Source organism: Cyprinodon variegatus, unplaced genomic scaffold (assembly GCF_000732505.1).
Source record: "Cyprinodon variegatus isolate N-32 unplaced genomic scaffold, C_variegatus-1.0 Scaffold654, whole genome shotgun sequence".
In the NCBI taxonomy this organism is placed as follows: domain Eukaryota; kingdom Metazoa; phylum Chordata; class Actinopteri; order Cyprinodontiformes; family Cyprinodontidae; genus Cyprinodon; species Cyprinodon variegatus.
The window spans coordinates 179362-205168 of record NW_015151107.1 but is presented as its reverse complement, the minus strand read 5'-3'; the positions used below and the strand labels follow the sequence as shown (position 1 = coordinate 205168).

The following is a 25807-nucleotide window of genomic DNA, read 5'->3' as shown; positions in this document are numbered from 1 at the left end:
CGTTTTTTTGTGGACTTTTATGGACCTTTCTGCCTTGGGCACCAGGGACCTCCATTATTTGAATGTCAGCAGACAGCAATAAGCCTGCCAGATCTCCAGATGCATTTGAGATATCAAAAAAGTACTCCAGAGTTTTGTTCAGCATGGGGGTGAGTAGAAAATGAAGGCTAATCATGTTTTGGGTGTACTATTCCTTTAATGACATTATTGTTGCTCTGGTTAAGAAACAATATTGTACACCTCTTTTTATAGGTTTGTGAGAAGCATTTGATACTGTGGAAAATGAAACGTCGACTTTCCAGAGCCATCTGTTGCTTGCTTCAAAACTATTTTAGCAGTCCTCAAGGGAGTGCCACAGAGATCAATATTAGGTCCTCTTCTATTTTATAATTTAGTTGAAGGAATTGAAAAACAATGTCTGATGCTAACATACATTTTTATGCAGATGACACGTTTATTTATTGCACTGAGGCAATTAAACTTTTTCAGAAAGCCTATGTTTCACTTTTTTCAAATCTAAAACCATTAAATCTAATGTTTTCATTACCGATAGATCTTTACTGATGTTTTTATAAAGTATATCATTAATGCAAAATCTACTGAAAAACAGAGAATCGTTCCTGCAGTAGTTTACCTCAATGAGCATCCACCATGACATTAAATCATATTTACAAATTTGATCTCTCATTTTTACCAAGGCTCAAATGTGGACAAACATAGTGGAACGTGTAGAAACTTCCCAAGATCCAGAAATTTTCTAACAGATTATGGAAACTAATGTCCCTTCTCCACCAGCCCAACTTGGTCTGGCTCTGCTCCACCCCACCAAATTTAAAATGTTTACATGAAAGCTTTTTCAGTACTTTCACTGGCTTTGTTAAAACCTGTTCCTCTTGGATCATACCTATTCCTGAGAGCTGGTTAAAAGTAGTCATATTGCATTTTGGTTCTCCTTTTTACATTAATATCAATATAAAGTCATGAGTACTAATAAAAAAGTTGTTTTCCAGGACTCCAACAGCCTTACTTAATTCTAATTTTAAAAACATCTCTTTTTAACCTCTGGGATCATCATTGTTGCCTCTGCACCCCAGAGTAATTGTTTTGTTTATCCACCAGCTGTCAAAAGGTGAAAGGTCATGGATGATAAACCGGTGGCCCATGCATACTGCTTGCCCTAAATTACGTGTCTGCTGTCCTCACAGGTGGAATGTGTGGTGGAAACCAGGGATAAGACACAAAGTGCTCAGCTGCGCAAGACGCTGAATGAGCGCTACCCTTCGATATGCTGGCTGGACCGGTGATCTAAACACTACAAGCACAAACCAAAAAATAAAAAAAAACATGAAATGTGGAAAAGCCTGGAATGGATTCCTAACATATCCTTAACATCAACCAACCTTATAAAAATCTTGCTCACAGTCGGGCTGTGAGATTATAGAGCAGTTCTTAACCTAAAATACATTTACTACAGTTGTTCTGTGGGGACTGGACTGGATCTAGCTCTCATCGGAGTTATACTCTTAAATAGCTGCAGGTTAGTATAAGTATAGGCCTACAAGTGCAACAAATAAAAAAGTATATATATATTTCTAAATGCTGTACATACTTGTATATTTATATAATCCCAGTGTAGAACTGTCCAAGAGGGAAACTCTCAAATTAAAGGCAAACAAATTGTGTCTGATTTTATTACATTTGTGTCCAGGTCTTAGAAAGATAGAACAAAATGCATTTTTGTTTAAATACTGAAGAGTAAAACTGACAGAGAATGTGAGGTTAGTTGCGTCAGCATCATCCAGCGCTGATTTAATGGCCTGAGACAGCTCTAGTGGTGACATGGCTGCTTAAGATGAGCTAAAGCTCTTAATGTCTTTAAACAGAGAACACTGTGAACCTGTGCTGCTATTGTTGCAGCAGATAAAGAAGGAAATAAAGTTCTGGTGAAAATCCAAATAAACCCAAGTGGATTGTTTGATTTTCTGTCATTTCATCACCACACAAAAAAATATATATCAACCAGCTGAAAGTCCAGTTATTATCATAGTTGAGGATGTGATGCGACTTTTAGAAAGCTGTGCACAAACTGTGTGGATGCTATCGTTTCTTTTTACTTTCTAGGCTAAATCTGAAGATATTTAGATCATAAAAATGATCTAAACATACGACTTATGTTCTTTCTTCATAAATCCAGATACATAAACTCCAGAATTTCCCAGAGGGTGTGTTTACGTTTGCAATACATCAACACATCAGTAGAAAACCCAATATACAACATGAAGGGAATAGAAATTAGCTTTGAAATGTCTCTTTATTAAAGTATTCTTAGCATTGAGTGAAGACACCTTGGTATGACTGAGGTATATATGAAAATAATCCCTCTTCCTGCTCAGACTTTTGCTGATGTTATGACTGAGAAACACAGCACCTACTTCCCCCTTGCAGGCTGAATGTAAACATTGGATCAAAGAAGAATTGATTCACAACTCCTGTTGTCTTACACATAAGATCTACATCAAGGATATAATTCAAACAGCTTCTGTCAGCAATAAAATGTATTAAAAGAAACTTTAAAATCTAATTCTAACAATTTTTCTCCAGCTTTCATCATAGAAGGTAAATGGAATGTAATTAAAACAGACCCATCACTGAATTAAAGGGTATAATAGTGTCAGCAACTACATTTTTAGCGTCTGTATTATGAGTTTAACACTTTTAAGCACATAAAAGTGTCATTAAACTTAAGAAAAGGCACCAGGAATGTCAAGATTCAGCTGTATTGCTCCGAAAGCACCGCTTGAGGGGTTAGTGCTTCTTGAGACGCTTCGGGTTGTACTTAAGGAGCAGGCCAAGGGAGGCCATGCCAAACAGAAAGGTCTGGAAGAACCACAGAAAGCAAGTGGTTGGGCTGCTGATCCCCTTGTTGCTGTGAAGACCAAGAAGGAAGAGTTAGAGTTTAGGCTTTATAGACATAATATAAACCAATCATCTTTCAGACTGGAGTAAATAATAATAGTAAACTTCAATGACTTAAAACTACAAATAATAAATTAAGGAAAGGGTTTGATTTTACAGGCTGTATGGATTTGATGTTTCTCTGTGTCTAATATTTAGGAAGTTGTTCCTTAGCAGGTGGCACATCAACAACCTTTTGTTCGGCCACAGGAAACCTTGAAGTGTTTGATCCTATTGCGATATTCGATATATTTTAAGCAGAATCATTAAGCAGAATATGATTGGTTGCCCTGCAACCTGCTGAAGCACATCTACCTAAATATAAATCAATATTCCAGCTTGTTTGTGTTAAATATAAACAGGAAAAAATCTCACATCCAACTCTCATAGAATATTTGTGCATCTTACTTATGTTCACAATAAATGGATGTAAACTATCACTGTTTAAATGTAGATGCTGTCAAATAAGCTCACCCAAGATTAGCTTAAACTGCAGCACCACCTAATGGACATTAAAGCTTCCTCCATTCTTACCTGCACACCTTTAAAGAATAGACGCTTTCGCCAACATGACTGGCAAAAGCTGCCCACCACCTGAAACAGACAAAAAGCTCTCCTTTACATTCGTTAAATTTGTTGATTTCTCTCTCTCTGAACCTTTCATTTAGCTTATTACACCTGAATCCTTTTTTTATTACTCACCCCAGTTAAAAAACAGAGATTTCTACCACCATGATGAGATCTAATCTTTTTCCTAAGAGTATATTTAAGGCATTTATTTATTTTTGTTTGGAAGAAAAGCTGCACCTGTTGGTACCCCATTGCTGGTCTTAAGAGTCCAATTTGAAATGGTTCTTGTTATGTCACTGAAACCATGTTCTTCCTGTAAAAATTTGATCCTCCTCCTGTTGTAGTTCCAGGATCATAGGGCAGGGAGAGCTTTATCTACAGAAATCACCGGATTTGATTTGTCATCTCTGCAAACAAATGTCTTGAGATCGGCTCCAGGTTGTTTTAGTTTTTTTAGATGTCCCCATTTTGCCCCGGCCTACTTCTACTGCTACTGATTCAACACAACTTTAATGCTTTCAACTGTAGAAACAGGAAACGGAGCTGTGAAAACATTTCTAGTAGATCTGAAAGCTAGAAGTCTAATATTTGAAGGTGTATCTTACATAAAGTAATTACAGAATATTAAACATTATTACTATTATCATGAATAATTGTAAATAAATCATACCCGTGTTAATTAGTTTTCAAGATGACTGGGGAAAATTGTTTTAATTTGCAGTTCTTAACTAAAAATCCATCTTAATAAGAGGCTCTTCAAGTTGTTTCACAAGATCATTTCCCACTTTATTGCTTATTTACCTTAAAAGAACCAATCAATCAATGGTTCACTTTCTTCCTGTGAAAGGTTTTGTTTTTCTAAATAAAATAAAATGCATTTGAAGTCTCCTCCCACGATGATTATTTTTCATCTTTTTCTCCATGGGTTTTTTAATGTTTATATGTATTCAGAGTCAGTGTCTAAGAAAGACATAATTATGACAGAAAGACTTGACTCTTGAACAGAATGATGTTCCTCTGAGGGAAGAGCTCATGCTGAAAATATTTCAAACTGCTGTCTGAGCTAAAGATCGAAAGCATGAGTGAAGAAAATCTGAAAATCAGTCCATTGAAAACTATTCTGAGGCCTTTTTCTGGCAACAATCCTCCTATTATCAATGTTTTACACATTTGTGGAACCTTGAATAAAACATTGTAGGAGTGGGTAAACATGTATTTTTTGAAGAACATAACTTTAAATTCCATTTCTCATAACATGTGTGTATTTATTTAAGCTCTGATCCATTTAAATGTTTATACCATGGGTGAAAAACATAAGCGATAAAAAAAACATCTTTAAAGACAGACTAAACAAGGGTTAGGATTTCAATTACATTATTTTTGCACCCATAAACCAAGCAATCAGTGGCATTGGACTTAAAGTCTTCAACATTAGTCTTTTTTCATAGTGATTATGTATTTTAATCCAATTGTTGAGTTAAATACTCAAAGACCCTGAAAGCTCATATAAATAATACTCATATATGTAAATGTTAATATAAAATGGTGAAGATCTGACCTGTGTGGACCAGTTGACTCTTACATGTTAGGTAGATATTATTTATTCGAGTCAAACAAGAAATAAAAATAATCATGGGTAGAATATATATATAAAAAAAAAGAAATTTAAAAATTGGATGATAAAGAGAGACTTGGACCAATAGCAGAATAGTCCTAAATGATCTAAGCAAACATCAGATTGTTTTAGTGTTTTGATGGTAGAATAATTTAAAAACATTTGATCTGAGAGAAAGATGCAAAGTATTTTCCAAAACAATAAAAGAGAAATCCCTAAAGTTATCCACCTGAAGCCGGTGGCCTACAGATCAGGTGACTTGAGTTTCTCCCATACTTCTGCAGGAGCTGCAGCAATCATGTGACTCTAAGGGCTAATTAACAAACCACTAAGGCGGCTGTTGATTACAGAGAGTATTCAGGCTCTATGCGGTACTTTGCACCTCGTTCAAAGCTGTTCTGGCACGGATTATAATTAAGATCTACTCATCTGACTATGTGCGAACAGCTGCGTTTTCTTCTGAATAGGGCTGATGAGCTTGTTTTATACGTCACTGATCTACTGTCAGCATGTAACAGCAGGTGGTGAGGAGTTTGAAACAAATCTGCATGCTTTCATTTACCAACTAACTTTGTAGTGTTAGTCGTCACTTAGCAGGGGTCCTCCTGGACGCCGCACAGCAGCGGTGGTGCAACAGCAGCTAATCACTTACCCTTTGTACATTAGGTCAGCATGGTTATCCACCAGGTATCTGCAGAAGCTGCCGAATGGGCCAAGGTGATCGAATGGGATTTTTTCTGGTGCAAACACAATGAACTAAAAAGAAAACGGCAGAAACACAGATGGCATCTCATAAATTCTTGGCCATTTTTTCATTCTCAAATTAATAAAACTGAATAAACCTATGTCATAAAGTTACATTAAAAAACTGATTAGTTCCTCCTTTTCTCAAAGCCTCTTCATTTTCCATCATTCTCCTCTAATATATTTTCCTGCATTATTCACAGCAGGCCTGCCCTCAGTATAGATCATAGCGTGACATTCAGCTTAACAGAGCTTGACACAAGATGGAAAAAAAAGTCCAAACATATAAAGTAGGAGTCATTTCCTCCTAAATAAATTTCTCGTCTGGGTCACATTTATGACTTTTGTACAGAAGGTTATCAGTAATCAAATACAGCTAAAGTAAATGAGCTATTGCGTCAGTTCCCCTCTGACCAACAAAGGGCAGCTTTTTGTAACAAACCAAACAAAATTGGTTTGGTTTTTAATTCATTGATTATGCACTACTTGCGTCACATGAAGTTGGATAAACAGGATATGCCTGGAGGATATGAATAAAAGGTTATCGTTCTTATTTTACAGCCAATGAGGATGTATTTCACCACCACTGCTCCAATGTTAATTAGATCCGCATCATTTTCAGAACTAGTTAGCTTGAAAAACATCTGATTCCCTGACATTTAAAACACAGCAAAAACCAAACTAAAAAAGCTCAAAGCTGACTCAGACTGAACACTGCTTTATTCTTCTGTGATCCTTGTCGGCGCACCTGTGGTCTGACCTGCTGTTAACTAACGCCTTGAATAGATAAGATAAAAGGATAAAACAGTTTTAAGACAGCTAACCAGAGTCTGAATGTGGAAAAAACACAATTAAAAAATGATTAAACAGCTAAACTGTAGATTATGTCTTTTGTTTATATAATTTCTTTACTTAGTCCATGTCCTCTCTAAAATCTCTAGAGCTTTAGGGAAAATCTGTTTGTTTTATTAGCTTATTCTATGAACAAAGACCTGAATGTTAGGTTATGTTTGCATCCAGGTAGCCAAAAAACAGTGAAAGTATATTTTACAGCATTTATGTGAATCACACTTCAGGTGGTTTATTTTTCAATCTATTCTGTGGTATTTATTTTTAATAATAATAATTTAAAAAAAGGAAAATCTAAAGAAATCAAACCTTGACTGAAATACTCAGTTTTAGGAAATATTATTCCTCAGCTATAACCAATGTCAGCAAGAACAAATTTTAGGGGGTTTTAGATTAGATTTTTAAACTTAAATAGTATTTAAAAATCACAAATAATGGTAATAACCTTTAGGGAATAACTATAAAAAAGAAATTCTAAAAAAAAAAAAAAACTGGCACTGGTAAAATCTAAATGAAAATACTACAACAATAGTTTTGGATCTTAGAAAAGTTATTTGATTCCAGATTCCAGTCAATGGAAAACTCACTTCAAAATTGAACTTTAACCCAAAGCCCGTTTAACCCACCTGAGGACTTTATTAACACTGATAAGATTTCCTATCAACACGATAGCTGCATCGACTGTTTTACCTAAATAGGATATGCTTAAATGGTGACATAAAAGAAAATTAAACGTAACCAGAAAGAAGCAGGTTTCTGAAAAACTAAAAAGAGACCCAGGGGACGATATTTGATGAAACCCCAGACAAGAAAAACACTTGATAGAAGTTTGATTCTTTTTTTGGAAAAAACTGTGAAAATGTTTCCTTGTTACGTTCATACAGATACACTGAAATCACTTACAGAAAAGTATCCAACTGCCACCGTAATTGTGACGACCCAAAACAGACTGGTCCGTTTAAAATAATCGCTTCCGTCGCTAGTAGCCATTGCTGTTGCTCTTTGGTGGTGCCACCGCCAAATACGACCGAAGAGAAACAACACACACACGTCTAATCAATAGGGGCGTTCCTTTCTTTCTGTAAATCATATTTTTTTTCTTATGTAATTATTTCGAAAGCCGTTTTTAGTAAACAGTGTCCAACTTTGTGTATAAAAAAAAGTAGACATAGGAGAAAAAAAAGCTATTGCTTTCGGAAAATGCATTAATTGATAATATTTAAAGAGACTAACCATAAACAAATACATAGTAATAGAATTATGTTTTCATTTTTCTGACCTACAAAGCAACACATGGGAAAACCTCCGCTGGTAAAACACACATTCATCACTATGAATGAGACCACGATGCTGTGGAGATGTAATCCAGTCGGTCAATTCAGTTTGATGGACTATAGGGCATTTCAAGAAAAAGAATGTCTAAAAATTATATCTGTAAAAGCAATAAAGAAACCCAATAAGAATTGCAACTGTATTCTTAGGTCAAGTTTGGTCTTTTCAAATATTATTTAAGGGGGACTTGATACAAATGAGAAATATATAATTTTCTTCAGACTTCACAGTTATATTTTATTTCTGTGTGTCACATTTCCAATAAAATACACTGAAAATGTGCAAAATATATAGAGCCTCTTTATGGAAGGAACTGTAGAGAAATACATGATGGAAGTTTATTCTCAAAATATTGGTAATTGCTAAAATATAAACAGCAAGAAAAATAATGCATTTTCTAAAACTCCCCTACAGTAGTAGGTCTCAGGTTTGTCTTATAGGCTATTTTTTATTAAAATAGCACTACCTAATGCAATCCAGGGCCTAATGCACTGTGCACCTTTTATTTCATTCCCCTTTATCTCATTAGACAAATATCTATAATTTTTATTGTGGAAGATGACCCCTGAATTTGTGTTAGCATGGGTTTCTTTACTGCCAAGGCCTAATAACTCAAAGTGTTAGGCCCTTAGGCAGTAGCCACCTTTAAGATTCTTTCTGTTAAAAGGAGTTATCGGTGTCCAAACTCTAATTGGATAGCTTTGGATTGAACAGTTTTGCTTTTTGTGCAAAACTTCAGATTTTAATTGGAGTATCATGAAATTAAGTGAACTGGTTTAAAATATTTTTGTTTTGTTTTTTGAGTAACCATAATCATAATAGGAAAAGTAAAAAAATAAAAGGTACAGTTCTAAAAATACCCCCAAAAAGCTCTAATTTATTTGCATTTTACTTAGAGAGTTGGAAATCTGTTAGGATATTTCTTTATAATGTGTTAAACAGAAGTACAATTTCAAAAGTAAAAGCAGTATTTGACACGAATCTTTTCCTTTCGCATGACCAGTCTTAGGTCTGATTCTCTGTCCTGTAATCGGCTGTGGCAACTGCCTAATAGAATCTTTCATTTGGATGCTTATTTCAAAATGTTTTCATTTGTTGAAAGGATTTCAAACTTCAATAACGCTGACGTCCATTGACTGGGGACACCAATCTATGACAGATAGTGCCCCATTGTGTCTTTATCTGTTGGGCTATGCTTTTACTACAGTTTACTGGCAGAGTGGTTAAAGTTTGAATACAGTTTTCTTCCGAAGTTTTGATGAATACATGCTTTTAGTCAGGGAACCTGCATCATAGTGCTGCCTCCATCATGTTTGACAACGAATAGTGTTTCTTAGACTATAAAAATTTACTTGAGTATGCTTTTAATCTTAAAAGAGGCTCCCAATAACTCCCTGAACCACACAAAGCAGCAATAATTCTCTTAATATTGTTCTCTGGCCATCATTGGAGAAAAGATTTAACCCCCTATTCTTAACAACATTGATGGAGTTTATGGTTTACATATATTTGCTTCTGCAGTGCTCTCTTTAGGTCACACCAGAGCACTCCAATAATGTGGAGGTTTAGACTTTGACTGGATCGTTACAATACCTAGATTTTTTGGCATTTCAGTCATTCCATCGTACATTCCATTCTTTGTTTGGCATCATGGACCCATTTATGATCCAGTTTGGTTGTACCACTGGTTTCTGAAAGATTTTACAGATTTGTACAAAAAAACATAAACTTTAACTTTCAACATACTAATTGAGGCCTGTACAGGCTAAGGCTTGTTTGTTTTTTAGTTTTCCTGACCAATTCATAGTCTTGCCTTTGTGGTAAATTTGTTGGAATTGTCCCAAATATTTCCCATTTAATTGCCATTTATTCTAAAATGCCTGTATTAAAACAAAATAGATGCTCCTCCTTTATTCCTGCTGCTAATATTAAATAAAAATGCCCTCAAGACCTCACTTAAACTCAGAACAACTGACAAAAGATACTTTTTACTAGAGATTATACTTTGAATTTGAAGTGATAAATGTATAAGAGGTATATTTGCTTTGTAACAAAAACATGCACATATCTTTGTGTAAACAGGACTGAATGAAGCGTGATTCTTTATAGTATTTTGCATTATCTGAAAAGGTTGTTATTTGCAACGTTTTCTGGTTATCTTTAATCGCTCGATCATTGTATGTAAAGGTAGGACATGAGAAGTAATCTGATGGGTGGGATCAAAGATAGAGGACTTTTTCCCTTTTTCAAAAAGTTCTCAGAAATATTTCAGATAATGATTGCACAACCTGGAATATTTTCTTTTATTGCCATTTTGAGTATCATGTATTATTTGAAAGTGGTGGTTTTTACACAAATTGGATGATTTCCGCCAGTTTGTAAAAATGCTGAGGTTGTATGATAGGATTTATGTGAAGCACAGAGAGAGAAAGCTGGTGTGTCCACACACAGACATTGATTTTCCTCTTCTCTTCAGATAAAAGATAAAACAGTGGTCCTTGTTGTGTTCCCATCTGATAACTCCAGACTGCATTGTCTTCTTCTATACTTGCAAAATTGTAAATCGGCCCCTGCACTTTGTACATCATTGACTTTTAGTGTTTAGATTATCAGTACATTTCAATGCAACTGCTTCCCAGAAAATCCCCCATTCTAAGGAGAGAGTAGGTCAGTAGTGTGAATACAGTGCTTCACAAATATATTTGTACATAAAGGTGCACTGATTGTATTGCACCAAAAACAAGAACTGTTGTTGTCTACATGCAAAACATCAGGATGAAAGCGATAACGCTGCACATGATATTGAACATAGACATGACAGAGGTTGTTAGTACAGGGAAGTTATTCATACTCAAGTCAGCACAAGATCAAGAGTATGGAGACAGGAAGGAGTAGGACTGTAAACATTTTAGTCAAGACAGTTGATTTTAAGATAGTCTTAAAGTAGTGGTTAATCCTCAAGCACCAGTGTTCTGTATTTTTCAGATATCAATCCCATAGGATACCGGTCCTTTAGGACTTGGGTCAAGGTTCAAATTTAAATCCCTGATGTAATGTGACAAAATGGCCAAATGTTCAAAGGGTATGCATATTTTCTATGCTGGTCCACAGCTCTGGCCAGGGCCTGGACATGTTTAAGCAGAACAAAAACTGGTTTACATGCACCCACTAACAGCAATATTCCTGCTTTGAGCTAACAGGTAAGCTTCTTAATGCTTCTTATTACTCATTGTATGAGATTTCCTTTGTTTTTACCCTTCTAATCACACTGCCTTACTCTGCATATGAAAGCCAGAGATTGGCTTCAGCTCACTGCTCTAGTTTGCACTAAGAAAAGTGTGGGATCTAAGCCTTTCTTGGCCTCTAGCTGATTAATGTTTAGTCGTTAACAAATCTACCTTTGCTTTGGCTTAATAATGGTTTAGGTCTATTGCTACATTATAACAAAATCATGGTTTCATTCTTTTTTCTAATATTGTGTTTGTTAAATTTAATAAAATTCAATAGACATGTATTATGTACTGAAAATAGAAGTGTGCAAAGTAAGACATTCAAAGTTGTGCATAAAGGTTTATGTGTCATTGTGCCTTGTCATGTGACATCAACAACCCAAGTTAGAAAAGCGGTATCGATGAGTTGGCCTTAACGACTCCCTAACGATCTTTTCTTGGCCCATCTTCAGCCTGAAGTGTATCATATTTGTTATTGACCTTGTGATGAATTTGAGGTATAGTGGCTAATGATGTGTACTGAATGGTGATGAGGGTTGGGGGGGGGGTGCTCTGGGGTCAGAGTACTGCTGTCAAGCATTATTTCTTAAAGAAAAACAAATGCAACCCCACCCCCTACAGTATTGTGTGGCTTTGGTGGGCCATTTCAGGATTCTCAGGTGATCAATATAAAAGGTGTTCTGATACGGCAGACAGACTCAGACACTGACAGTGTGGCAAACTGACCTCAGTCCCAACAGCTGCATCCAGAAACAACTTCATTTCAACTGCTGCTATGTGGAAGGACTCAAACAATGGTAAGAATGCTGATTTTCTACAGATTCGAAGAGCATACAGTAATTTAGCTCCTTTTCAATCTAAAATCAACTACCTCATTTAGATTTTAATGCAATTTAAGAATCTACATATTTCTGTTGAAAAAAACATTCTATTTGGATGAAACAGCTGAGAAAAACTGTTAGTAGAAATATACAGATTGCAAGAGATGAGTAATTTTAAGCTACAGCTCTTCTGCATTTATTAGCAAATGTATTATTTTATTCATAAAAAGCATATTAAAGTGGTTAAATTCCAATTTCATATGTAATCTGTTGTAACTATTTAATGCTCATAATCACTTTGTGCAAAATTTGAAATGAAAAAGGATGTTAAAGTGGTAGAATTTGCTTTGTGTCCAAGTTATGTGTTTGACACAACAACAGAAACACGATATTTTAGACTTGATTGATATTAAAAATATGAACATGAATAAGAGTTCAGTATGTTTCCATAATAAAACTCGGTTCTCTCTCCTTTACACAGATGATGGCAGGCCTGTGGCCCCCAGCAGCAGCTCCTCCCGCAGCGCCAGCCGCAGAAAGCGGACAAGCTTCTCCAAAGAACACGTGGAGCTTTTGCGTGCCACCTTTGAGACCGACCCGTACCCCGGCATCAGCCTCAGAGAAAGCCTTTCCCAGACCACTGGTTTACCTGAGTCACGCATTCAGGTAAATAGAAAATCATGAATGAAGAAAATATAATCATTCTTTATATGAAAAAACTGAAAAATTTGCTCTGCACTGCAAAAGAAGGCAATAAACTATAGTATCTGAACATAAAGATACACAAAATATACAATTCAATGCTTAAAGATGGTATATATATACACATATAATACAGGAAATAGAATAGAATAGAATAGAAAATCTCTTTATTGTCCCACAAAGGGAAAATTGTGGTATTACAGCAGCAAAAGATTATAGCAAAAGTGCTCACACAAATGTGGACCTTAAAATATGTATAAAAATAACAGGTTAAGTGACAGAGTTAAAAAGATAAACAAAGAAAATATTGTACTGTATAGTGTTTTTACAATATAATAGAATCAATATTATAATACGGGAAATAACTGTAATAACTTAAATAGATTCAACATCAATGCATATTGAATGTATTTTATTGTTGTGACCTGGTCAGGGATTGCAGATGGAAAACGGCTGTCTTCTTATATAATGTTTAAAGTTTTAACACGTGTTCCCTGTAAAAAAAGAAATAAACCAAACTAATTTGCCTCAAATCTATTAAAGATTTAAAGTTTTATTATTAGAAATATACTAAACTGTAAATTTAGCATGTGTATGTGACTTAAAAAACAGGCTACAGCTAAAGATGCTAATGTGTTTTAGAAACTACTTTTTCTTGTACTACTTTTACTATAAAACTCTCTATTCTAAAATGCATCTGGCGTACACTCCAGATTCTGCTCATCAATGCGTAATTCTATTGCTTTATCTTCAAATGCAGCACAGTCTGTTCTTTTCCAGGCTCCTATTGGAGGTACTAGCTCCTGCTCTGATACCTGTTTGTCCAGCAAATGATTAACTGAAGCATTGCCTAATCAGCTTTGTATTTAAACTACACTCTTTGTTTATTTCCCGTCCAGGTGTGGTTCCAGAACCGGAGAGCTCGTACCCTGAAATGTAAAGGAGCAAAAAAGGCTCTGTGGCAGTCTAACAGTCCACACCATGACGCTTTCCCTTCACCTCCATCAGCTGGCAGCAATGGGTCAACTGTCCCTCTGAGACCTCCCGGGCCCCCACCAGCCTACCCAACCCCCGTGAAGCAGGAAGTAGAAGAGGATGAATATTACAGCCAGTGTCCTCCTGCTTACTCTCCTTCTGAGGTTCATGGACAATACAGCTCTTTGTTTGGGCTTCAACAACTAAGCAGAACCTCCAGTCAACCCATGTGGGGTATGTGGCCCCACGTAGGCCCCCAGACCTCTCCAGCTCCCCATTTGTGGTGCAAATCTTTAGAAATGATGAGCTACAACTCAGCTTCCAACCACGGGACTGTCTTGTATCCAGAGCAGCACATGTACAGTAACTCCTCCTCCAGCTCCCAGTCGTCCACTCCAGACACACCAGATTCTGGATATTGGGATTTTAGTGCAGAAAGCAGCCCGCAAAATGTAGGTCAGCACTCACAGCTGGAGAAGTCATGGAATTGGATGTCTTTGGAGGAGAGCAGCGAACCCGGGCATCCAAAAGCAGTCCAGCACACACCCCTTCCTGTGCTGTCCCTGCAGGAGATTCTGGGAGAGCTTAATGAAGACTGGTTGGGCGGAGAAGGATGTGAAAAATGCAATTGTGAGAAAAAAACAGCTTTTTGCTGAGTCTTCCGTGCTAAGGCATTATTCTACATCTTTGGACATTTGTATATTTCTTAAAAGAATCCTGGTGTAATATTGGAAATTAAGGCAACATGTTTTTTAATATAAAGTGCTATTGTTTTTAAACAGAACAGTACTGCAGTTTTGGATAGATATATTGATATATCTATCCAAAACTAATATATTTATTACTCACTATTTATATAACATAACTGATGATTTCTACACTTTTCTAAAAAGCAATAAATCTTCTAAAACTTTATGTTTCCTCTGGCCTTTGGTTATTCAAAATAACATTAGCACCCATCTTTAAGACAACTTGGTTAAGATTATATTAGAATAACATTGCTTTTCATTTGTATTGAAAACAGTTGCAAGTAAACTGAAGGTAGAAGTCTGTTGCTTTATTACCAAACCAACTTTCAGCCAGTGTTAATTAAATCTATAAATAAACCTATAAAAAGCCTTACATAGATAGTTCGAAGCAGGGACAGTAGCTCCAGACTTTTAATATGCAGAGACTGAACATCATTGTGTAATTAGATATGTAATCTAAAGTAAACTTTACATCATTGCATTATCACTGTTACATGTATTACGTGTCTAATCCATCCAGTTATTTACTCACTAATTACTTCTGGTGGTTTTCAGACCAACGGTAAAAACTAAAGAAGCTCACTGCTCACCATTAGGCAAAGTAAAATTGCATTTATTTGCCTGAGAAGATAATTAATAGTTAGCTGAGTTTAATAAAAAGTTATCATATGCATAAATAACCACACTAATAACACCAAACCAAAATACTGCATTTTTGCACCACATATGCTCTGAACTTCAATCAATCCGCTTTTGCACTATTTCTTTTTTCTCCCACACTCTTTGCATTTGCTCATTTACTGTCTGAAAGCTGTACAAAACAAACTTTTGTTGAAAAAGTTGTATAAATCTAAGTCCAAAGTAGGCGTTTTTCTGAGCTGTTTGTTGGTTTTCACTTTCTTTACAAGAGAAAAATGTGTTTAGGTCGCCAAACACTAAATAGCCACTGGCCCAAAAAGTAGTAGCATTAAGTGTGTTTGATTAGGCTTTTATTTATAGCTTTGAAACAATTAGTTTGACTCTAAGTAAATGTTTTTGTTTGTTTTTGAGCAAATAAATCTAGACCCTGAGTGGCTTCCTCCCACTTTGAGCTGCAGCTAACCTGACTCTGAAGGCTCACATGGAGTCAGGCATGCTGTGTGTATGCTGAGAGGTGTTTATGCTAAGAGGTGCATGGACTGGATGGGTAACGCTGCCTAACCTTCAGTAAGAAAAGGTTGGCTGTCCTAAAAGCTCCAGGCTGTAGGGATTGGGAAGAGGAACTTCAATTCAATGCATTTTATTTATACAGCGCTAATTCACAACACATGTCATCTCAATGCACTTTACAGAGACAATTCAATCAGATCATACAGTCAGATTGGTTCAAAGTTTTCAATCTAAGGAAAACCACCTGATTGCATCGACTCGAAAGCAATCCCTCATCCCTCATATTAACTATATATTAACTTGTGCAAGAAAAACTGCAAAAACTAACTTCATAAAATAAAGTTTGAATTACTATAAAGCTATGCTTGAATCCACATTTCAAGCATATATATATATATATAGTATATATATATATATATATATATATACTATATATAAAGTTTTTCTTTTTTATTTAATGCAATGCATCTTGGAGAGGGAGCGGACTTGGTCACCTGATCTGACTGCAGGCAGAGGACAGAGCATAATGCTTCTAGCATTAGCATAGATGTTCTGTCAGCCTAGCATACCCCATCAGGCATACCCTTAGTATTACGCATGCATGCGCATGATCGTTATTAGTGGTTTAATTCTCTGTGAAAAAATGCCAATCATTCTTTAATAAGATCCTCATCTAATGGACATGCATGTTTGTTTTTACAGTAAATCTAATGTGTGTGACAAACCAAGAGAATAATTTGCTTGTTGTTTTATGCACAAACTACGACAAAAGCCTGACTTAATCACAAAATAAAACAGCGTGTTTGGATGTAAGTAGAGCAGAGACAGAGGACACTATGTAATGCATATTATTAAGGGTATCCTGGCCTGACTCGGTATGCTGAGCTGACAGAACAGCTCAACTCTGTGTACAGCTAAGCTAAACTCTTAGCTGAGATCCCAGTAGCAGTAAGTTGCAATCTGAGTAGATGGCTAAGGCTGCTTTCTTGACACTTACAGCCACTCAGATCCAGGTCCATGTGAATGTCTTTAAGTGATCATTAAGAACCAGAAATTGTATCCATCTACTTTGGAGGACAGAGCATGTTTTACAGGAATACCACCACTCTAAACTGTGTATCAAATGCAGGTCAGGAAATCAGTTGATTTACTTATGTGGTCAGAAACCAAGTTCTATATAAATAGTGACAGTATATGCATTGTTTTTAAATTGGCATTCAAGACAATGTATGGCTGCATCTTTAAAAGGCTTTTATCAATTTGCTGCTGGGTCAGAATGGCAGGTCCAGCAAGCAGTTGTGGCTTTATAGTTGGTGTTCTGATCTACAATTGTTTAAAGTTTTGATTGTGAAATTTGGCTCTAATTCCAACTAAGTGGTACAAATGAAGCAAACAGATCAGCATAACTTCCCTATTAGTAAGCTTTGTGTAATCACAGTTAACTCACATTTAAGAAATCATGCAAAGTATCTATCAATACTTTTCATTTAATAAAGATCCAATATTATACAATTACAACCCTTAATGCTGATTATGAAATGTCTGAAAGAAAGAAATAATCTGTGCAACAGTTCCAATTAACATCACTGTTAGAATTCAATAATTTTCTGTTTATTTATGTATAAACAGGGATTTCACTTTGGTACATTATGAGAAAGAACATCCTGAAACATTTCTCCATCATTGATAGTTGACAGGTATGCTAGTTGCAGGAGAAAGCAGGTCATTACATTTTGCAACGAGTGCAACACGAGTTAGTTATGTAGATGATTGCTGATATGACAACCTCTCACAAAAACACAACACAAATTTTGATTATATGCAGATTTGACAGGGGGATGCCCTCGTACAACAAGAAATACAACCTCTATTGAACCTGTAATATCTATTGTACTTAAAGAGGGGATAAAGGCTTTTGAGTCAAATCAATGTAAATGGAAGAAGGACTAGTTAGAATCTCCCACAGGGGCTGCACTGTGCTTTCCTGCGTTGCTGTTGCATAGCAGTTATCTCTAAAGAAAAACTCTATCTCTTTGAGAAATGCTCTTTTATCAACTTGGGGGAGGGAAAAAAATTAAGGAGGCAAAATGGACTGGATCAGAAATGATTATCAGTGTTTGCACATGTGCAGTTCATTCGTGTCGGTCAGCAGTGGAGGGATTGACTGAATGCCTTTCAGCAAACAGAGATGAGACAGCGCTGTGTCAGCAGACTGAACGTTAGGAGAGGTGGGACAGAAAGTTTGATAGTTACAAAAGTTTTAAGGGATTACCCCATTTTTAACTAAAGAGCATTTGCTTGGGTATTTATGCCTCTCTCTCTTCATAATGAAAACTTTTATACGTCTTCCACTTACCATAGAGGGCTGAGAGGTTAAATAGAAAGACCCAGATCACTGCCCACCCTCTCTAGTGGCACTTTTTTTTGGCTCCTTCAGCTGCTTATAAGGTTCTGCATGGAGCTTTGGCAGATCTAGAGCAAATTTAGTCGGTGGGGCAGGATCGCATTTAACTAAACTGAGGCCAATCATTTTTTTCATTAATAAATGAAAATATATAAGGAAAGCTCTACAAGCAAAGAGCCATTTAACTATAGTAAGATGTTTCAATTAAAAAAGTGTATTTTTGGTTTGAAAATATTAATTTTATTTGGCTAAAATTATAAAAATAATATATATATATATATATATATATATATATATATATATATTTACATATATATATATATAACCTGAGCTTTCTCTAATTGATTGAAGAGTTTGAAAAAAAGAAGAATTTATGGATTGAACAAACAGCTGATGTTTCAGTTTCCTTGTACTTTTTATAAAAATAAAAAAATAATNAATTAGTTGCTAAGTTAATATTAACTAAAAGATAAAAAAAAAGCAATTCTTTCTAATATTTGGTCAATTTATATTCAGATTTCAGGTTTATTGCATATTTTTGAATTCTTATAAATTAAAATGACCAGTTTTAATCAAATCAGAATTAGAAGTTAAATAAAACTGATAAGTTCATCTATAATAAATTTGAGTATTATTTTTATTAGGTTCAAGATAAAATTTAGCAGATGATAACTCTGATATTATCTCTATACAACTGAAACTATCACCTTAAATCATGATTAAAACTGAATTGTAAAGAAATAATGAAACTGGTCTAAGTGACATATCCGTCATTATGTCTGTACCAGAACACATCATCATTAGCACTTTTTTTTTTTTAATCTTATGTTTTCAGTACAGGGGCCATGACTTTTTCTTGGCCCCTGCTGGCCCCTGTTGGCTCCTGTCTAGAGCCCAGAAGATTATTGAACCTCCTCTCTTACCTTAAAGAATGACTCCCTAAGATTTTAGAAGTGTCTTTGCTCTGACACAGAAATGATGAGAAAGAACACTGAAGGAAATTCTATTCCGAAAACCATATTAAATATTATGAAATGTATTCATTTTTTAAAGTATGTGATACTTTTCTCCTATTATTTATTTTATTGGAGGTTCTGCATTACTTATTTTCTTCTATCCCTCTTTAGCCCACTAGATGTCCTCAGTTAGTCCTTCATTTTTTCCAACATGCTGCTGCCTTAAATCACATCCATCCATCAATTTTCAGACACGCTTAATCCCAAGTAAACAAACAGGACAAACAACCATTCAAGCACACACCTAAGGGGACCTTAGAGAAGCCAATCAACCTAACAGTCATGTTTTTGGACTGTGGGAGGAAGACAGAGTACCGAGAGAGAACCCACGCATGCTCAGGGAGAACATGCAAACCCCATGCATTAAGACCCCGGGCCAGGAATCAAACCCAGAACCTTCTGGCTGCAAGGTTCTGGCTGCACTGTGCCACTGATCAGTCCACCCTAAATCACAAAAAAATATAAACAGACACATAACACTAATACAGATGTAGAAAATGTATGAGATTGGACAAAAATAACACGTGTTGTAATCCTCTTTGTTGTCCAGGTCTCTTTAAAATACCCTTATTTTTTAAACCATTTTAATCATCAGAAGATTGAAAAATGTGTGTTTTTTGCTTTAGGTTTTAGCCTTGGCCTAGTCTATGTCTCAACTTAAGGAGTGGGTTTATTTGCCAAAACCAAGCTTAAAAACAGATGTTTTTAAGATGCTTTTTTTCCTTCATCCTGACTTAATCTAAGTAGGTTCATATGCAAGCAGGAATTAAGTCATCAAGCAACAAAAAGAGACATTTCATCCTTTTTTCTGTTCTTCACCTGACATAAGATCAGTTTCCTTCATAAATGGCCATGAAAATAAAACAAACAGGATGTCACGCTCCAAGCCTACCGCTGTTTGTTCTGACCTCTTGCCTGCATAGCCAAGATCAGAGGAAGGGCGATGTCCTTTTGTTACAGTTTGATGCAAGTCCCTTTCTCAATGCATGCAGAAAAACATACAATAGGCTCAGACACAAGAAGCAACGTGACTCTTTGCGTTTTTGAACTCCCTAAAGATAGATCAGGAGGGGAAAAGATGCAGACTTTTAAACAGGTGTTCCAGCTCATCAAAAATAAAGAGCTGAAGACAGCTGCAGTTTTAAATTTTGTTTATTTGTTATGATTCGCATTAACTTATTTTTTTATATCACAATGTTAATATCAGTTAAAGTGACTACTCTTTTGTAATTTAATTTAGAGCGGTGAACGTGTCCTTGTCTTTACCAGTAATTCCGTAACTTTTTAATCAGCTGGTCTTTTATGAGAATTTAAATCATGGAGGGAAACTGATTCATTTTGTGACAGGTAAGTGTTACAGTTGGTTTCCTGGCATACTCCTTAGACAGATCTGCCTGTTTGTCACATGCGGTACAGAGACAGACAAGAATGCATGCTTTAACTCAGACCAAGATAAGAACTATAAGAGGGATTGGTTAATCTGATGTGTTTCTTCATTTATTTTCTATCCCTTGCAAAACCCACATATGCTTGGTGAAAAATCCATCATGGAGAGGAAAATAGCAGAAATGGCACTATCAAGTCATTGACCACTAGTTTAGATTCATTGGCATGTTTTGATATTAGTACTGTTGTGTTTTTACCACAGCTGGAGGAGAAAGGTATATAGGAAATCTGTGCAGGAATATAAGAATAAGAAAACAAATAATAAAATGATTAAAAAAATATATAAATATGGCTTAATACTATTTGCACCTCTGATATTGCCAAACATTTCTGAAAGAAAATAGAAGGGTTAAGAGTTTAGCCGTTAATTGCTTCAAGCCGCCTTAAAATGCAGATCAGCTGGTATTTATCTTGTGGTCTTGGGTTAATAGAACAGCCTTAGCTTCAAAGTACCAGTCTGAACTATAGTGTTAAATTAATAGAAATAGACATAGAAATAGAAAATCCCTTTATTGTCCCACAAAGGGGGAATTCTGATGTTTACAGCAGCAAAAAGATTATAGAAAAACATGGTAACACAAATGTAGACAATTTAATTTAATTTATAATATTATAATATATAATACAGAGAAAATCCTGTTATAGTGCAATGAATTACTTTCTTTTAAGAACTGGTAGCTTTTAAAAAGAATATAATCTCTCTGTATGATTATATTAGTTGCTATATTTGCAGGTTATAGTGCTTCATTTACAAAATTACTTAAAAAGTTATTTCAGATCCACACAACTACAAATTACAGCATTCTATTGCCACCAGGTGGCAGTCTCAGAGACACGAGGCATGTTACTTGTCTTATATTGTTACTTTGCCTTGGTTTAGAAAAACCAAGGGAGCTCACTGCAGCTTTTCCCCAGTCCTGGAAAAGCTTTGGACTGTAATCAAGTCAGGAGCTGCTGTATGATCAAGGACTGACACAAACTCACTGACCCTGGTGGAGTTTTGCTTGCTGTCATGTGATTGCATTGTTTCCTGTACAGCAAATAAGCCACATGATAGCTTGATTGGCTTAAACAGCTTCCTGCTAAGAGATGTACAAATGCACTGAATCAATACCGTTCCATCCTGAGATTTTGAGATTTGAATGAGGAAGTTTTTTTTCAGTTTCTTCTTGCTCAACAAATGTGCATGTAGTAGTGAGCCCTGTGAGTGATGGTGCTCAGCTGCTGGCAGCTGCAGGGGCGAAGCTTTGCCCTCTCTAAAAATATGGCCTGTAATTTGACCAAACCCTCCCATGAAGCCCAGTGCTGCTACGTGCTCTAATTTGGGAGCTCATCTGAGCAGGTTGTGGTTGCTCTGTGCCACTTTCCCTGTGATCGGCCTCACCCCCAGTTTACACTCCCACACTATGATTGATCGTGGCCTGTGACAGACAGGAAGTATGTGTTTATGTGTGTGTTCCTGACTGCGTTCATGCATTTCGATCTGGGAGATAGCATCTGGATAACCGATAGGAAATGTGAAAGGAAAGGCTCTTGGATTTGTTTGTGTTTCTTAAAATAGAAGAGCAAAGTTTCCGTAGGTCAGACAGCAGTTCTCTGTTAATACACAAATGGCATTCTACATCTATTAATGTCAACATAATAAAGATATTATTCAAAATACAGTTGATTTCAGCATTAGGTTTTGAAGTGCTAAAGTATGCAGAAGTGCTGAAAGCATTCTGCTCTGAGCAAATGCCCAACTTATAGTCATACAGAAATTAAAGGCTTATTTTCACTGCTTTGTTGATATAATATTACTACATTAATTAAAAATTAATAAGCCCTAAAGTTCAGTACTGTCTGTTATCACTGTCACCAAACTGGAACCATCGGCTGGTCATTCTGAGGTCCTGAAGAATACAATTAATTTGATTTTAAATCTTTTATATATATATATATATATTCTAGTGTCATATGCCTTTATTGTCTCACAGTGAGGATGGAGTCCCACTCAGGGATCCAAAGGGATTTATATTGATTTATATTTATACAAACTTCAGTCAGGATTTTACTCAGTTTAGTCCAATTGAGAATAAAATCGTATCCAGAACATATTCAGTTCCATCTGGCTGCTTTGCAGTATATTATTTATCTACACAGCATTAAATAACAGGAAGAGAAAAAATATTTTATTTGAGGAAATGTGGTTGACACAGTAGCATCAAATTTCTTGTATTTTCAACAACGGAAGAAAAACAAAGATAAATTCCATATTTAACTGTTTTTGTGAGTTTTTTTGGGGGGGCCAATAATTCAAAAATGGACAATAAAGATACTAAAGACAACATGGTGCAGAAAAGTATTCTGAATTTTCTCAAGCAGCTAAACCATATAGCACTAAGCAGTATTCCTCTAGTTATAATTCTGTCCTAAAGCAGTAAAACAACAGAAAGCATAGAGGAAGATGAGCTGCTAGAACTTATACGATGAAGTGTGTTATAAAAAAAAACTCCTCCTTTCATTGTCTTCTGATTCCTGTCCAGCTGGTGTTTACTATGCAGATCCGTTGAATAGTTCCCCTTTTATCTTTCAACCAGAATTAGCAGCCATAGCCTACTGTTATTTCTCTTCTTTACAGGAAACCTAAATTTAAGCATCGTTTTATTTCAAATTTCTTAAGTTTTTCGACTTGAAATAAACTGCAAGGTGCATGGTGAGGATTTGATTGTGCATCAGCACAAATGTAATTTTAACCAATTAGGTCTCTGACTGGACATCATCTTAATGTTGGTAACCCTGACTGTATGCATGTTTTAAGAGAGATCAAGATTCTAAATAATAAAGATTATAAATAATCCATCTTTAATTGTTAGTCTATTATGTAAGGAAAGTTTATTTATACGTGAAATTCAAAGTGTTATATATGTGAATAGAAAAAGAATATTAGTGGCAAAAATGTCACATTATATAAAATAAATGATAAAATTGAAGGAAATAAAAGGAAAGCTGGATTGAAAGCTTAAGTAATAATGTTTTGATAGCACAATCAAAGGCCACTCTAAGCAAATTTTGAATCTATATCTAAAGCAGCTCAGGGTTTCAGTACCTCTACAGTCTTCTGGAAGTTTATTCCAGATTATGGAGCATAAGAACTAAAGGTTTATCTACACTCGTGGTTCTGGTCCTGGGTCTGCAGAGGAGATCTGAGGAAGGAGACCTGAGAGGTCTGTGCGGTCGATACACCAACAACAAGTCTGTAAAGTATTTTAGTGCTAAGCTGTTCAGTGCTTTAAAAAAAAAACTGCTACAAATAAATTCCTATTTGCAGAAAAACTGTTGTGGAGTATCAATAACAATGCTTCACAAATCATTAAAGAAAGAAAATTCCTCTAATGCATCATTGAATTCACACATTATTTCTAGCATTATTTGCTATGGGGAGTATGACATAAATCTAACTAAATCCATATTTTTTACTTCAGCTGTTGTTTCCTGAAGATGTTTTCCTTTCCTGTCCAGTAGAGGGGGGCAATGTCCCCAGTGTATCACCTTTAGCACAACAACTACCGGTACACTTATGATGTAATTGTTTGGTCACATGAGCTGCTGCAGCAGCTGTCAGATATGATGAAAGCAGGAGAGATCACCCTGCACACAGGTTATGATGCCTAGCAAATGGATTTATGCCCTTTAACTTTTTTTTTTTTTAGGTTACACCTGCAAACTGTTATTTTCTGTAAAAGTTACACAACCGTCCATCTCAGGGATTTTTTTTTTAATACTTTACTGCAAAATAGCTTAAGATCAGTCCATTTGCATTTTGAAATGATATCTTTATAAGTCCTGCTGAGCTACTTTGACTAGACCACTTCAAAATAAAAATGCACAGACATAAAACATTTTATTCTAGCTCTTTCTGGATGTTTGGTGTTGTCTTTGCAGCCTCTAACAGATACGGTAACTCTTTTTTTAACTGCATCCAGCTCCTTATCCACTCTGATCAGTTCTCATGTCCCTATTGATGATATCATTACCACATTTTACTGTGTGTTCAGCGGTCTATGCAGTATTAGTACTCCTCCAATGAGGCTCCTAAATCATTCAGAGAGTGATGCTGTCAATGCTATTATTGAGAGGACACTCGTTTCTACTTTTTAAGTGTTTTAATGTCTCCTTTTAAAGTTCAGCAGATGAGTTGTGCTGGTTTGCTTATTAAAATATTGCTCGCCACACAGACAGATAGCCTATCAGCGATGAGATGAGGCTTCCTGTCAGCTGTGACTTAGCTGATTATTCGGTGGTTGGTTTCATTCGCCTTAGATTGTGCAAACGTCAACACATGTTGTTTCCTTTTTTGACTTTGTTGGCAGATGTGTGTTATTAAGATAGTGAACAGTGCTTTAAATGACAGCTTACACTTGGCCAAGTGCTCCACACAGACCAGATCTTTTACTCCGCATCTTATAAACTCACAGCTCTCCCTGTAGTGCCTCCATCTGTAGCTCTGTGGTCCCATCCCACATATCCCATCCATCACACACAGAAACAAAGACTAACACAGTTAGGGTGAGTCATCTATTCATCACAAACCCAATGTGATTAAAATAATTCTGACTTTAGGTTACTAAAGTTCATGGGCTACACAAATATGAAGCGTTTCCTTCTTTTACAACTTATGTTCCTCAATGGTGTACCGAAATAATAACAGCATGGAGATTGAGCTGGATGGCCTGATGAGGCTTTGTCTACGCTTATGTAAGCTTTGCTCATCTGTAGTAAAAAAGAAGCTAAATTATGATTCCCTTCTATGGACACATGGGAACATTTCAGATCCAAGCTTTGTTTTAAGCACTTCCTGGTTCTGCCTTCAAACCGTATAAATGGAAGACAAATGCAGAGATTAGTCAGGATGGATGGATGGATGGATGGATGGATGGATGGACCAATGGATGGATGGATGGATGGATGGATGGATGGATGGATGGATGGATGGATGGATGGCTTAATGGGTGGATAGATGGATGGACCAATTGATGGATGGATGGATGGACCAATGGATGGATGGATTGATGGATGACTGGATGGATGGATGGACCAATGGATGGACCAATGGATGGATGGTTGGACCAATGGATGGATGGATTGATGGATGGATGGATGGATGGATGGATGGACCAATGGATGGATGGATGGATGGATGGATGGATGGATGGATGGATGGATGGCTTAATGGGTGGATAGATGGATGGACCAATTGATGGATGGATG

At 36.0% G+C, this 25807-nt stretch overlaps 1 protein-coding gene across 2 annotated transcripts; it reads right to left on the bottom strand.

Annotated features, from left to right (window-relative positions):
* Positions 1-1757: 1757 nt before the first annotated feature.
* tmem254 (transmembrane protein 254) lies at positions 1758-7766 on the bottom strand. 2 transcript variants are annotated; one of them, XM_015393713.1, is made up of 4 exons: positions 7637-7766; positions 5793-5896; positions 3490-3549; positions 1758-2926 (listed from the first exon to the last, which is right to left on the bottom strand). In XM_015393713.1, exons 1-4 carry the CDS (start codon positions 7721-7723, stop codon positions 2806-2808), a joined length of 372 nt encoding a protein of 123 aa, XP_015249199.1. In that variant the 5' UTR covers positions 7724-7766; the 3' UTR covers positions 1758-2805. The 2 variants fall into 2 exon arrangements, with proteins under 2 accessions (XP_015249199.1, XP_015249200.1); XM_015393714.1 differs by lacking the exon at positions 1758-2926 and having other exon boundaries at positions 3486-3549.
* Between the last annotated feature and the right edge of the window lie 18041 nt (positions 7767-25807).